At 38.5% G+C, this 15,969-nt stretch overlaps 1 protein-coding gene across 4 annotated transcripts in view; it reads right to left on the bottom strand.

Annotated features, from left to right (window-relative positions):
• Window positions 1-153: 153 nt before the first annotated feature.
• LOC135490928 (CCR4-NOT transcription complex subunit 6-like) overlaps window positions 154-15,969 on the bottom strand; it is a 46,746-nt gene continuing 30,930 nt past the window's right edge. For all 4 annotated transcript variants that reach the window (XM_064776527.1, XM_064776535.1, XM_064776511.1 and 1 more), the window contains 5 exons: window positions 10,077-10,231; window positions 9,454-9,605; window positions 8,409-8,639; window positions 6,367-6,544; window positions 154-6,024 (listed from right to left, as the gene is read on the bottom strand). In XM_064776527.1, the coding sequence (XP_064632597.1) occupies window positions 5,790-6,024; window positions 6,367-6,544; window positions 8,409-8,639; window positions 9,454-9,605; window positions 10,077-10,231 (951 nt within the window). In that variant the 3' untranslated portion in view covers window positions 154-5,789. The remainder of the gene's footprint in view (window positions 6,025-6,366; window positions 6,545-8,408; window positions 8,640-9,453; window positions 9,606-10,076; window positions 10,232-15,969) is intronic.

Raw genomic sequence — 15,969 nt, 5'->3', positions numbered from 1 at the left:
TAACTTCTGCCACGAGACAGCGCCACTGTCACTATTGGTGTTAAAATTGAAATTTGGTTGTCCAATAATGTTAAAGGTTTTGGTACGTTGAAGGGAAGCGACCACGCCTCACCTGCCAAAAACATGCAATGTACTAAAGATGCAAGTCATAAATTTCTAATGCATTATCTGGACACTTTATTCGTCCTCAACAATGGACACAAAATATACAAACAGGTTATTAAGGTGTGATGACAACCCATCTGATAAGTTTACAGGAATGTCATAGTAGTAGTAAAAACACCAGCACATCATCATGCAAGCCCCACAGCAAAATAACATGTTTTTATCTATTCATACTTTATTATAAGTTACAATGGCAGTTCCAAAAGTACAAAATATGCTTTAATAATAACCCTGTTTTGACTTGCATAACGATGGCTGGGCAAAGCATGATGTCTACATGGCAATCACTATTGCTACATTTGAATCTGCCGTGACCGGACCAACAGGCCGCGGGTACAATTTCGTAGACTAAACCCAGCCAAAAACGCCAGGCAAAAATCTACAAATTTGAAAAAGCATGATCATCCGTAGAACATGATATACAATTATAGTCCATTGGACTTGAGATGATTGTGTTACTCGACTGAACAACAAGTGTTCTGCTCAGGCAGATGACAACATCTGTAGTGTTTACCAGACAACACTTGAAATGAAAAATAAATTTGAGGAAAACACTTTGGAGGATCCTTATTAAATTTTTTTAGTTTTAATGGCATTGTAAACAATGTTATTTCTGTACTGCAGGCCTGTCAAATTGATGGGCACTTCATGAATATGTGAAATGTCACACATGCTCATCTCGAAATATCGCTTTGACCTTTCAGCTAAGTTTTTCATATGCTCATCAAGAGTTTAAAATGTTCTGCAGATCATTTTAAGAGGTTTAAATAAATTGCACTGATACAAGATCTGGAGTTGAGTTCAGAGATAAGATGTTAAACTTGTTTCATGATGTCTTCAGACATAAGGATAAAAGGAATATTATAAAAGGGGTTAATTTGCATTGTGAATTGTTAACGAATATTTTGAAAATTTCTCAACCTAATTAACTCGGCTGAATAGCTTTGCTAATATCCTGAGTTTTTACTTCACACCCACAGTGTATGTCAAAAGTAAGTTATTCTCTCGAGGGCACTAGCCTGACCCAATGAAACAACCATTATCTTTTTAATCTTCAGGAACTAAATCGAAAATGTGGGGTCCAAAAAAAAAATTTCTGAGTAGAACTTTCATAATTGTCAATGGACTTTTGCAAAACCAAGACGTTTCCCCAAATATGGTGTGAAATTTAGTTTTGACACACACTTTAATATTATGCATGGTGGCTACGAATTGAGACCCAATCAAAGCCTTTTTTACAGAAGCACTTATAATTTTATGAATCCTTTGACAATTTGATATCAACCAAAATCATAGGAGTACAAAAAATACAAAACCCTATGAAAAAAAATGACACCCTAACAACTTTGAATGAGTACCCAAATCTTCAGAATTAAAAAATTGCAATCCTAGTACTTTTTTCGTGAATTTTCAAAAACAGGCGATAAATTATCTTTGACAATTATGTGCTTTCTCACCCAGTATAATCGGACAGAAAATTCCACCACAGAGCTCAACTTGAAGAGAACCCTCAAGAATCTATAAGATTATCAAATCAATCTATGTTTAGTGCTTAAAAACCTATCAAGCAGTGATTCTCTATAAGGTAAATCACTCCTATAAAAAAGGCTATATTTGTTACTCTATTTTCACTATTTTAAATGGAAAAATACTCTTAGTTTTGTAATAAGAGATCACAATTTCGTACTTGTAATCCAATTATCGTTTACTTCAAGGTGGGAATAATCTTTGGCGCACCAAATCAACAATGCACAAGCGCTGCCCATTCTGTGCCTCAAGTTGCTCATGTCAAGAATTCCCTATGCCCACAATCTCCTTCTGTTGTGCATTCAGAAAAGCCATACACAGATATATCTAAATTTCCTAGCCAGAATACTCGGTGAAAGCAATCTTTTTTACATCTGTCATCCCGAACCCACAGAAATGCTGCCATTGTTCACCCTACAAGTACCCAGTGTCTATGAAGATTTTGAAACCAAAAACACAGTGACATTTTGAAATGTTTTTCTCCCAATGATAGCTTATGATAACGTGCTCATAGCTAAAAACTTTTAGATGTAGACATGATGGGTCAATATGCAGTTTTGCAGTTTCCATGTTAAGCTATTTTGATTCCACTTCCAAAAAATGGCCAGCAAATAGTGCTACTATATTGAGCCAAAGCCAGAAATTCATCCCTTTTTGCAAAGATTTAATCTAAAATTAGTCAACTGGAAGTACAATAAAACAAAAGTATGAAAGATAAGGCACAGGCGTTGTTTTTGCCCAAGTTACTTTTTGGGAAAATGTGCCAAACTGCAGAATCACCCAAAACAACCCTGAAGAGGTGAAATTGAGAATGAATAATGATAAATGAGCTGCCTAAAGTCCAACCAACACTGATGACCTTAAATAAACTGTCATCAAAAACAAGACAAGTCACCAGAATTCAGCCAATCTGACAGTGGGTTAAGGGTTCAAAAACATCTGTTTGATTCTCATAGGTTTCGGTACTGTTTCTTTACTAATTTTGTTGCCCAAAATACAAGCAGACGTTTGTCGGAGTGACACCACCGACTGCCTGATGATTGACTGAAAACCAGCAATCAGAAGATTTAACCAATTCATACCCAGATATCAAAAAAGTCAACATTGGTCATCTTGACAAAAAGACAAAAGTTTAGCAAGACAATCTCGACGCCATTCCTAATGGGAAAATGTACCACCCAATAAGCGTGGCTTCAGAAATTTACTTCTACTAAAACAAAGTTTTGTATTCGCCAAATTCTAAATATGTCATATTCCTACTCTTTTTTGCATACCTCAGATCTTCCAAGATGGTATCATAAATACCCATAAAGTATAAAACATGCCTTTCTACCGACTTAAAACCGTTTGATGGATCCCTAAAAGTAGTTTCAACTAAGTTTCCAAGATGACGTTAGTACCAGTATCTTCCCAAATAAAGCTTTCGACTCGATCAAGACATTACGAAAGAATTAGACAAATGATGCAAACTTTCAAAGAAACCAGTGATCAATTTCTACGAAATCAAATTATGTTGTACATTTTCATGATCCATTATCCAAGCCAGCTCGGACATGAAATGACTACGTCACGTCCATGTCCAAAAGTGTCCAAATTCTCGAGTTTATACATTTATATACATAGCAGTGACTTCAAAAATAGACACTCTTTCCTCATAATCCATTTACATTTACATGACTGATACTATATCAGGGTGAGTCCATCATATTCAATACCAATTCCACGGGTAGCTGAAACATTTGTGACACTTTAATCTCATGGCACAACCGGAAAAAAACAAACGGCCACCAAATTTTCCAGAAAATACTTTTCTGAATCAAAATGCCATGTCATTTCTCACAAAGAAACAATGTTATTTATGAGAGCAAGATTTTCCTCGTTTATGTTTTCCCCACCAGATGGAGCAATGACTGACTGTAGCAACGATTTAGAATACATAGCAAACGAGAAACAGCCAATCAAATACAAATGATATGTTTCAATACCATTCACTTCTTCATGCTGAAAAAAATTGGCGAAAAACTAGTCGCATTTCCTGAATGAGGACAAGCAGTACAAAATTTAGCCTATATACAGGAGAATTACCAGAAACTTCCAAGATCTACTTAAGAGCAAGAATTTCCAATCGCCGAAGCAGCAAAAGAAATATAACTCTTTCCGCAAGTTTAAGTTAAGTTTGGAAATTTACACAGGTGTCTTTTTTTAAATACTACCAACATTTAGACTAAGACAACTCGTGGTTTAAACCATTCAAAGTCAAAATTAACAAGAATTTTCACCTTTCCAAAATTTTGGGTTGACCTGTGAAATATTTCCTTCTCATTATTTAAATAATATTTCCTCAAACCTATGTTCAACTTTTAAACCATCCATCCACTTTTCACTTGAAAAATGTGTGCAGAATAAAAATATCAGTGCTACAGTTTAAAACATAAGAGACATTTAAAATCATTCTGCTAATGTTAGCATGCTTCTATTTATACACAGAAATGGACACAAAATATTATGAGATAGCTACCAAAACATACACCTAGGTCTCACACCCAACATGAAGTAAAACATCTAGCATATGATCATTGAATAAAACAATTACGTAACAGTCATCCAAATTGAATAGAAAGAGACATTAAGTTATGTAAGTGCCTGTATGTACAGAAATAAATACCCAAGACAAGTGCCCCAGTATTCAGGTGGAAAGTCAAGAAATGTGCGCATCAATTCATTTCCTCAGTTTTTGAACAAAAATCAGATTCTTCAAAATTCATTTATTCAGACAGATTTCATGCTAAATTTAACAAAAGTAATGTTGAATTCGTTGAATATGTCACTACGAAATAAATTTACAAGGGCTCGAGCTCAAACTTGTGAACTAAGATGAAATTAATCAGAATAGTGCACGAGAAAGATAATAGACCACTTTAAAATCATAACCAGATTGGCCACAGAAGATATTTGACTGAAGACGTGATAAGCCTACCTTGAAATTCTTTGTGGCGACAAAGCAACAAACATAATTGACTGAGTTCATGAAGAAATGCACCAAAAGTGGATGGATGGTGTCAAAGTTGTAGACAGTCAGACCATGCAAAGAACGTGATCCCTCTAAAATTCCGATGATTGAAGTCTTTACCATAGTCCAAATTGCAGCATTTTGCACTATTTCAAAGTTGATTTCATTGCCACAAAGAAACGTTTCAACTGCAGTTGGAACTGGCCGTTTCCCACGAGGGTGTTTGTGGTCAGTTACGATTGCTGAGTCATAAACTTACATTGAAATTAATCCAATGGCGGTAAATGACACACAGTTTCCACAGTTTGCCAACAAGAACAGCTGTTTCCGCTGTTATGGAAATCAATAAAAGGGCTTATAGCCTGATTGCATCAGGGTGCTTTCACACTCCACAGCAAACTTTGAATTTAAACAGCAATCAGAATGGGGAAACTGCCAACGTTTAAGTGGAGCCAGACTGCAAAATTTGCATGATAAAGAAGACAATCCCAAAAATTCAGGCAAGATATTTTTTAATTCCAACAGATATTTGCTTAAGTACCCGAACTATTCACAGTTTCCTGCAAAACTGATTTTAACTTGGCATTTAAACAAAAAAAACTACCACTGCTTGCAGCACAAATAAGTTGAAATGCTGTGGAAAATAAATTCAGCAGATTATGCACTTTAATAAAATGCTTCCAATTAAAACCCACCTTAACAGTTCTATTACAGTCCCATTTCAATTCAAAGCCTTGCAGGAAACTGCAGCAAGTTTTTTATGTATCAAAATGAAATACCCCCATTAATTGCACACAGTCAACTACACCTGAGCATGCAGGAACTACCATGCACATTTCCATGACATAAGTATTTGAATTGCACAGGCAATTCCTACCAACCTAAGATGAAACAAAAATTTAGCTGTGACCACTAACAGAAATATTGCCAGAAGCACCATAACTAAGCGTAGAACCATCATCAGACACAAGATGGCAGCAGCTGACAGTGTTTGAGCTACAGAAGTACGAAACAGTCAATCATTGCTTCTCAACGGGTGGAGAAAATTCACGGAGTTGGTCGGTGTTATCGGTGGCACAGAAAGTGACTACCTGCGTGAACCATGAAAATTGTTTGTGTTCCCTCGTGTGTTTGTAGGATATGGTACGTGGAGTTCGAACTCGGCCAGTAGTGCGAAATGATCTGACGGGATATGTGGGTGCGGACAGCCGATGACTTTGTTGTCCTTGAACCAGTCGGGGTCGATTCGGCCGAGAATTCCGAGTGTCGTCATGTAATCCCGCGAGAAGATGATATAATCAATGACGCCCTTGAAGTCAAACCTGGAGAAAGAGTCTTGAACTTAGCAATTTGCAACAAGTTCATTTGAAATTCCCACCCAGGGAGACCACTCCGTTGAAGACATTATCTTTTACTTAGTTTGGCTGGTAGGAAAAACCTTGCAGCCATCCCATTTTAACTCGGAAATGGCCCATAAAACTTCTAATCTTGTGGACCTCTCTGACCCCCACTCTTTGTTATTGCGGAATTCACCATGTTGGCCAACCAAAGCCACCAGCAAACTATGCAAACTTGTAATGGACCTCCTTTCAAAGCTCCTTTAATTTCAAACACTTTTCACAAGTTGATATTAGGAAACGGCCCGTCTTGCCCATAATACTTACGTGTAATTTGTGTACGGCATCACGTCGTCGCTGTACGAACGCGACAACCGAAAATCATGACCAAGAAAATCTGGGTTGTCGATCGTAGTGAGTTTCTGTAAGCAATCCTCGTAACCCAAATCTTTGAAGTCGACATGTTTGGCCGCAATCTTTCCTTCCACCAGATATTCAATCACACCTTAAAGTAGAAAGACCACGTCAGTTTTTACTTATTTGTCAGACAAAGTTAATTGTGAGTACGCCCAGATTCTTGCCAACAGATCCGATTCTTCTCAACGAGTTTGTACTGTCAGTTAACTAGGCGTGGTGGCAGAGTAATAAGATAAGACATGAGTCTATTGATACCAAGGTATGACTCCTTGCTAGACAATGCACATTAAACTATTCCATTTTCCTTTTCAGCTTTTTCCTACTTTTTATCTCATGGCTTCAAACTTTTATCTGCCTTCCCGACAAAATATGTATTAGCAGAGATTGTATCAATGGTTGTAATGATACTGAGTTACAGTTACCCAATACATCTTTAATCATTAAGTTCTGACACTGATTATTGCAGGTGACATGAATAATAGAGGTTCAACAATCTTCGAACCAATTTTACCAAAAAGCCAACATAGGGTAACAGCAATTTTCGACTGTGGATTATACATAATGAGAAATAAGTGGGTCAACATTTTTAGGGGGGATGAAAAAGTCTTAGGTCACTGTGCAGAATATGTCTACTAGGTTTGCACTTTATGAGACCAGCAGTGAATCTGCAAGCAGACGCACGATCTGTGTCGAAAAATTACACCAAAAAACTCACAGACAGGCAAAATTTATTGAATTTTGCAGGGCGATATATCATACCAAGAATTGGAGAAAAATCCCCAAATGGTAATGTAGCATCCAAATTAGAAGTCATATCACAGGAAGAACTGGGTAGATAACAATTTAGGATGCATTCCAAGCCTGATGGGTGGGCTTAAAGTTTGCTGTTCATATATCTTCATTTGCAGCAGTTTTTACCCGAAGTGCATGGAATCAGTAATTTCTCATTTCCCATCGCAATCACTGTGGAGAATGCCAATAAAAGACATGAACTTCATACTTTAGATCTTACCAGCGTGGACACTTGGAATTCTCAGACACGAATGAGAACAATATGGCCACAAATCTTTGACCTATTGCCATTTTATCATTGCTGCCATCAATTCTCTGACAATAATCACAACAATATTGGCGAAATTGCTTAGGAAAAAAAGACCAACTCTTTAACCAGACAATTTTTTGGGGCATACTACAGAACCGTGGACACAATAGGCAAGTCTGCTGAAGGAGAACACTCAATCCACTTACAAATCACTTTAACTATTCCGGAGAATGCTCCATAATCTTACATTCTATCCAACACCATCATGCAGCTCTTGAGAGACTTGTTTATTCCAATCAGACAGATGCCAATCCATAAACAACCTGCTCCGCATATCAGAAAGAAGCCAGTTGCATGGAGACTAGGCTTTTTATTGATTCATGTCACTGTGTGGTCACTCCTGGTAGACCTAGCCTAATCCAACTTTTGACTAAATAGCCCCCGATGTCTACTTGAGACTAAGTCAGACTGGCTGTTGTGAATTGCCAAAAACCGACAACTCAGACAGATACAAGAGTGTTACCACGTATAAAATTGGAAAAGAAACAGAATAAGCCAAGAGGAAACTTTTGTCCCCTCATGAGATTCTAGTAATGAGTCAAACAGACATGTGTTTATGTTTTGCCAGATTCTGGTAATCTCACTCTGGGTATGATCTAGTTAGCGTTTGTCTTCAATGCCATTGTGGTTGGGAGCTAAATAAGGTTATTTTCCTTGTCACACAGGCTTCAGCCAGAAAGGAGTCCATCAGTCACTGGCTACTGACATTTCTCACTTTTTGTGTACCAAGTCAGATGTGTCAGAGTGCAGAATGAAACCAATGATGCTTGGATGACAAGTCAGATTCCTCACACCAGGCTACTCCAACACCCTCGGAACATGGACTTAGTTTATGATGTAGTATACTCACCAGATTCTGGTAATGAGTTGAGATCAGCACACAGAATCAGCGGCAGGCTATTGCAGTCGGCGAGCGGAGCGCCTGGACGCAAACTGGTTGTTGTTTCTTCGATGAAGTTCTTCAGATCGGACATGAGCATCATGGTTTGTATAAGCTTGACGTCGCTGTATTCTGGGTCCCAGTGAACATGGGCTGTCGCCACCAGGATCGGCTGCCTTATTTGATTATCTGGGGGTACACCTGGCAACGAAGCAGTCATTCATTAAAGCTTTTGATAACGATTTATTGGGCGCATAAATGCCATTCTGCGTGCAATATGAGAAGAATCAATTGTAAAAATCACAATTTTCAATGCCTGTTTCATTGATTTTTGCACCATCAGGAACTGAAGCTTTTAATGATGATTTATCAGGCACAAAAATAACATTCAGCAATATGAGAAACAATACGAGAAAAATCGATTAAAAAAATTATGATATTCAATGCCTGCTTCATTAGTTTTTGATGCAATCCAATATTCATGTACCAGCTATTCTTCCAAGTATTAGAATAACATCGATTAATCACCTTAAATTGATCATTGAGTGAATAGATAACTTCAACTGGATACTCACTAATGATGAACTAATAGGCAGATGAGAAAAAAATGACATCAATTTTGCATGCAGTTTTCAGTGATACCAAGTATAGATTAGATTGAATCCACACTTGAGAAACAGATAAAATGTCATCGATGTTATGTGTAGCCCAAATCCTTGTTCAGGATCAAGTTTTAGAGCCAACAATCATTGGCTGCGAAATGTCAAGAATCTCTCCAGGCGGCAGTCTGATGTGAACTGCCATTGCTATTTTGCACCCATGGCTACAGGGCCCCTGGTGTTAATTTAAAGAACCGAAAGGTTTCACCACTTCAAAAATGTTGGCCTATGTGGCAACGGTAGACAGAAACAAAGCAATTCCCATCTCGCAAACCAACAACAACTCCACATGGATGGAGTGGTATGTTGCCAAAGATTTCAAGCCTGACATGCCTGCTCTCCTAATAGTCACTTACCATTTTCAAACACACCCTCTTTGGTCTCTAAAAGAGCGGCGAGGCCAATGTTGTCCTTTGTCATTACCCTGTTCAACATGTCATGGGACCCTTCGGCACTCGCCATCGCAATCTGGTTGAACTCCATCAAATGTTCTTTCAACAGAGAAAACCTGCAACGAGGATGAGAGAGTGACATAAGCAGACGTCAGACAATTGAAGACTGTACATGTCCGTACTTCTTGGTCTTGAGGAAATTCTGCCAATCATGTTTACTTGGATATGATATTTCAAGCAGGGTCAGGTGTACGTCTTATAAACCTATAATACCCTGATCTTTATACAGGAAGAAATAGGAACTCATCGGGAAAACACTAGATTTCAACAGAGATAATTTTTGGACAGTCACCTAATTCTTAGAGAAGATTCTTTTTTCATACTTCCATATCTCTCTCGGGGTAGAAGTTGACACCTTGTCGGGACTCATTTTATCAATCAAGCTTTGAGGGTGAGTGGACTGGCACCTGGCAAACAATCCGTCATGATAAAGCAAACCACGACATGACTTATTATTTTACTTGTAGGATTTTGTTGAGAAACTTCTCAAGCATCGAGAAATCTTTAAAAAGCCCAAAGTTACGTACTTGGATGTCCTGTAGAAAATAGCACAACCGTCGACATGCTTCCTTTCATTTTCACTCATTGTGCGAGCCCGGGATTTCGGCGCGAAAACACCCTCATAACCGTCGGACTTCAGTTCTGGCAGGAAGAAATGATAAAATTGGTCCGTTTCAACCTCCTGTAAAGAGAAAGGTCATAGAGTGATGATTAGACAAGGATTACTACTCGTTGGTAATGTTTTTTTATCATCACATAGAATCGTATACCTTTGCCCTTCTCTTATTCCTCGAGCACTTTCAAGTATTGCTGAAAGGAACTAAAGACATTGTATCAATAAAGAATATTTTGGGTTCAAAGGTCACAGGGTTAAGGCACACATCCAAGTGTGATTTTTGACTGCTCTCCCACTTGCACTGATCCAATAAGTTATGGTTGCCTAACCATTACTGCTGCCACCAAGGCAAAGTACTCACTCGGATGCAATCCTCAGGCTTAATCCCCAATCATAATACATAGGGGCAGATCCGATCTGGTGGTAGGGGGTTAATGAATATTTCATGCAAAAAGCTTACTAAGTCTGTATTTCTGGAGTATGTAATTATCTCTTGCCTGATCCTATACTGCATTAGTTTGTTTGATGTAATTAACAAAAGAAGGATAGACCCATGATAATGAAAGGACACCAGCAAAACAGAACTCAAGCGATTAGCTTGGTGACCTTTTGGGAGTACACAACATCAAATGCCAGTTAGCCAGAGACAAATTATAGGCAGTTCTAAAGAAGTTGGCGCAGGCTTTGATTTGAATGGCTGTATTGTTCCATACAGACCAACCAGAAAGACTGCCAAAATCCTGAAAAGATGCATCAGTGATATTTAGACTCATAAACCTAGAACTAGTGAGCAATGCAATGCTAATATTTCATAAAACGATATTAATTTTTTTGAATATTCAATACAGCAGGATGGTAAGCTAAAAACATTACCAGATGCATTTATCAATCAGCTCAGTACTATAAATAATTTATTTGATGTTGTAGTTGCTGTTCATTGACTATTAAAATAGTTTTGGGCTATATTTGATGGAAGAGCTGAGTTTACAAAAGTCAATCTCTTCACAAAATGATTGCCAGCGAAAAGCTATTGACAACCACGAGTCTCTGCATGTCATTTGACACATGGCGTCATGTGACCGGTCCATAAACATCATGTTCTCCGATGCTATTTTGCCACAGTTTAAACCATATCATGGACTGCTTGACGGATTGGAAGGACACACCAAACTTTCACAAATTGTGATATCATCTGCACTGGCAAGTAGGAAATTTGTGATGGTCATGTAGCAAATATATTCACAAAGCAAATAACACCCTTGAATTCAAAGGAAAACTTTCCGCCAACATCAGATATTGTAACATACATCATCTGCCAGACATAACATTTTGAAATTCAATTATTTTCTAACAATCTCTGCGGATTATCAACATCCCTCTCTTTTATATCTGACAAGCAAATGGGATTTTTAAACTGCTTTTCGATAATAGCATCATAGATATAAAATAAACCCACTCCCCTTTATACAATATATAATTCCATTCTATAAATTTCCGATTGTATGTACATCCTATTCATGTGAATATACATATCACACAATGTATTTAACACAGTGCTTTGTTCAGCAGAATAATAATTTTTAACAGTAGAGGAAAGGCATGGTTTTTTTTCAATTTTATTGAACAATCAGACACATAATGGTTGCATCGACCAACCATCTGCCAACTGTATTCATGTTTTATGGTGTCATAATTCAAAGCTGCAACTAAGTCACCATTAACAATCAACAGGACACTCCGCACTACAATCCAATGATATGATCTCTCAGGCAAGGAACAATTGGAGCAATGGGACACCGAAACTGTTGTCACATCAATCGAGTTTTTGTGGCCCCCGTTAGGAGACAGCTGGTAACATTTCATGATGAAACTATGACAACAAATCAACATCGTGCAGTGGTCATGTCAAAGACATAGTTACTGTAAACCAATTCATTTTTGCAAGCTTGATATCTTTGCAATTTTCCCCAAGAGGGGCACAAGCGCAAACTTTAGAGGTGCAAAACTCTTAAACTTAATGGTTTTAGCATTGAAAATGCACCCATTTGCAGAAATCAATGGAAGGCCACAAAAACAACTAGGGGCTTTATACACTTTTAGGCTTATGTCACAAGTAAAAAGCTCATTATATCTCAAATGAACAAATACTTGCATGTGAACCCCTGAACTGTTTATTCAATTTTTCTAAAGTGACCTCACAGTGTTTATATCTCCAACAACTTCAACATCCAATCCAATTAATGGGTTAGTTGCATTAAAAAATCAGCCAAATGAACATCCATGAATAGTTGATAGGATGATCTAAAACCTTTTCTGGTATTTGATAAATGATGAAATGCATGATGAATTTTCAAAACACATTACAGGAAGAGGCAAGCTACTGTGACCAGTTAAAGTACATAATGGCCCTTTTTAATTAGAAAACATTTGTTTGACACGGTCCTGCGACAACAAACAAATAAGCCTCGGTGATGTCAACAACTCGGTAACTCTGGTCATCAAAAGTATGAAGTGGGGGAAAGGCAACTGGTAGCCCTTTCACATTCAATTCTAAAGATGTTCCGCTGGAAGAGTTTTTAACATATCAACAAACAAAACTGACAAATACGCCGGTGCAAAACATATTCTGATATTGTGCGATTAGGAACACTTGAGGGAGAAGATCCCATCGGAGTGTGCGTTGCAGAATTACCGCCACCAACGCACTAGAATGCATTAGGATGCTGGTAACGTTGCCATGGCAATAGCCTTTCCATTCAGCCATAGCTACAGGTCTAGCATAGACGTAGATCAGTACAGTCGACAGTTAATGTAGGTTCAAGAATAATATGAACCTGCGCTGAATAGGATGACACCGGCCCTTTAGCTAATATGACCCAAGTCTTCGTGCCCTTGGGATGAGAATATATCAGATTCATAGACAAGAGGCATTAAAGCATATTATAGACAAGATGATTCAATAATTTCAACAGTAATCGCATGATTCAGGTCATTCTGACGCAAGGGCACATCCCCCTGGTATTGACATTAACTTCAAGAGGGGGCATAACAGCTTGGCCTAATGATGATGACAATATTTCACATTGAGAGAAAAGGACCATTAATTATTTCAAGAGTATTATCCATGCATGGTTCCTGTCATTTTGACTCTGAGCCCCCGCGAGAGCTCCGGTGCTGACATTTTTCTCAAGACGGGGCAGAGGCAGCTTGGTCTATAATGAGGCTAGTAACAGCTTTGTTATGATCAGGTCGGGAGCTAATATCTGGCAATTTGTAACATAATGTTGGAGGAAACTGGATCTCAACCAGATAAGAGGATATCCAGACTGATACGCTCTCAGAAGAGTGTCATGATCATTAGGACTTTATTCTCTATATCTGAGCAGCAATTTGCCCACTCCTAATCTAACCAAGGACTAATTGTTACTGCTGCTACCCCAGCCCTTCCAATATCAGACTGTTTTAATAGAGATGTGGCATCAAATGACTTTTGTTAGCCGTTGTACATCTCATCACGACTTAAGGAAAGTCGGTGGCCTGCATCATAAAAGTCCCATACTCCTTCCAATAGCCCAGTGGCATATAATATCAGAACTTGATTTGGTTTTACATCTCCAAGCAAACTTGTAACCAAGGACCCTGAAAAAACAAGTGTGCGAGAGAATGTCACTTTATTTACATGATCAAGAAAGAAGCACCAAAATCCTTTCTGTTATGACCAGAATAATGGATCTATCCTTATTGTCCGCATTGATTTATACATAATAATTAATATGGAATATAGACTTATTGTGAAAACCGACCTTGAAACCCAAGAAAAACAACATTGTTGCCAACCATCGAGATTCGATAATGTACCCAGTGGTCACATTTCTCATTAGTATGTGAGACAAGGAAGTACCCAATATGTGTGGAGAATGTACAAGCTGTCAGGCTGTAGTGCACTATGGATGCTTGAATGGAGCGTCCTTCGGACGACAAGAACAAACATTGGCTCATGGCATACCAATCAATCCTATAGAGGTAAACAATTGTAAATTTTAGAACTCCAGACAGGATGTCGCTTGCTTTGGTTTCGACCGCTCTGTGGTGAGGTGGAGCAAGGGTTACACATAAGGACCCCTAAGAATAGATGGTGGACTATGCCAAGGTTGGATGAAGCTCCATTGTCGATTTTTATCTATTCCTATGGCTGAAGGATGCTAAAATAACAGCCAGGCAATAACATGAAATATCCCAAGGACACAAACAAAATTTGCTCAAATCACTATAAAAGACATCCGAGGGTAAACAGATAAATCTTTTATCCACTGCATGAGATGGAGGTCATCTGATCCCGGGCAATGGCAATAATGTGTGCAATTATTCAAAGGTTTCAACAAATCCTTGGTGAGTTGAAATCATGCAACAAAAAAGACGCCCCAAGGGCTTTAACTAAAGAATACATACTGATTTCCTTATCGATTGATCCCAGCAAAGATGTCGGACAGCCAGCAGATGGTGCCAAGCTACCATAGTGTTAACTTGGCTGATGGTAGTTGAGGGCGAGGGAGTCTTTTTATTTTTATTGATCTTATGAGCTGGGGTGAAGGACACGCATTTGTTCGACTGAGGGCGGCTATGATCAGATTCCTGGGGAGTCGAGACCAGGAGGACGGTGATCTCCATTGATTTGATAGACTGGGTCTCAGTATTTTTAGTTGCATTAGGTGAGATTTAGGTCAGGGACGATTCATAGCACAATTCACTTGCCAATTAAAGGGACATCTTACGGTGCGCTTAAAGAAATCCTAGAATATTTAATAGGGGATTCGCAACGTTGAAAAGGACCCATTGTTTTGACATGCACTGATAAAAACAACAATTCCCATCTGAACCTGGTCAAGTCCTATAAAATAAAACTGAATGACACCATTAGGACGTTACAACAAAATTTATGAATCCAACACCACCACCAGGTGATGTAGAAACGGTCATTATGAAAACCTGTAAAAATTTAGGAGCGGCCCCTGCGTAATTCTACACTTTCTGGGCTCGTAAAGGTCAGTCGCAACAGAAGATCGATGATGATGACCAGAGTATTAACCAGTTTTTTAAAACTTTGCATGACAACGACAATCTTAATCTCCTCACCATCCCGATGCACACCGAACAAGAACAGAGTTTGTTGAGGCAGACAATGAAAAGGCTGCATGTACACCGAGGAAGAGATCAAAGAAATCAAGGAAACAATAATATTTCCGCATATTCATCAAAGAATACGACAACAATCATTGTTTATTATTTTCCCGAGCAGACGTACTGACCTGAGTCAAAATAATAACATGAAAGAGGACAGGGAGTCACAGCCAGCTTTCTGATCCTTCAACTTCATCATCATGACTGAGAGAAAAATGTTATCTACATGCGTGCACTTTCCATCATGGAAATACAAAGGTTTGTTTTTCTCAGGATTGAGCCAAGACATGATGTCAAACCACTCCTTACCATCAAGTATATTGCACGATACTCAAACAAAGAAAATGTGTCTGTCTGATGTAAGGGTCCTCCCCCTGGGATGCAGTTAGTGTGATTTAACACAATGCATGATGATATCACCCAGTTTCATGGCAGCCTCATCTACAAAAGGCTAAAACTTTATATCATTGCTGTTCCCATTCCTCTCCTTTCCACATCCCCTCCCCGTAGGCAAACCTGAGCCCTTTTGCATGGTTGCCAGTGGTGTACCTCTAGGCTGGGGCTTCTCAAGTGATCGCAACTAAGTCTGGGCTTTCAGGACCTGAAATCAATGAGGGGTGTCGCGC

The sequence above is a fragment of the Lineus longissimus genome, chromosome 1 (genome assembly GCF_910592395.1).
Source record: "Lineus longissimus chromosome 1, tnLinLong1.2, whole genome shotgun sequence".
Taxonomy (NCBI): Eukaryota; Metazoa; Nemertea; class Pilidiophora; order Heteronemertea; family Lineidae; genus Lineus; species Lineus longissimus.
Note: the sequence above shows the minus strand (reverse complement) of the source record. Positions and strands in the feature narration are given on the sequence as shown.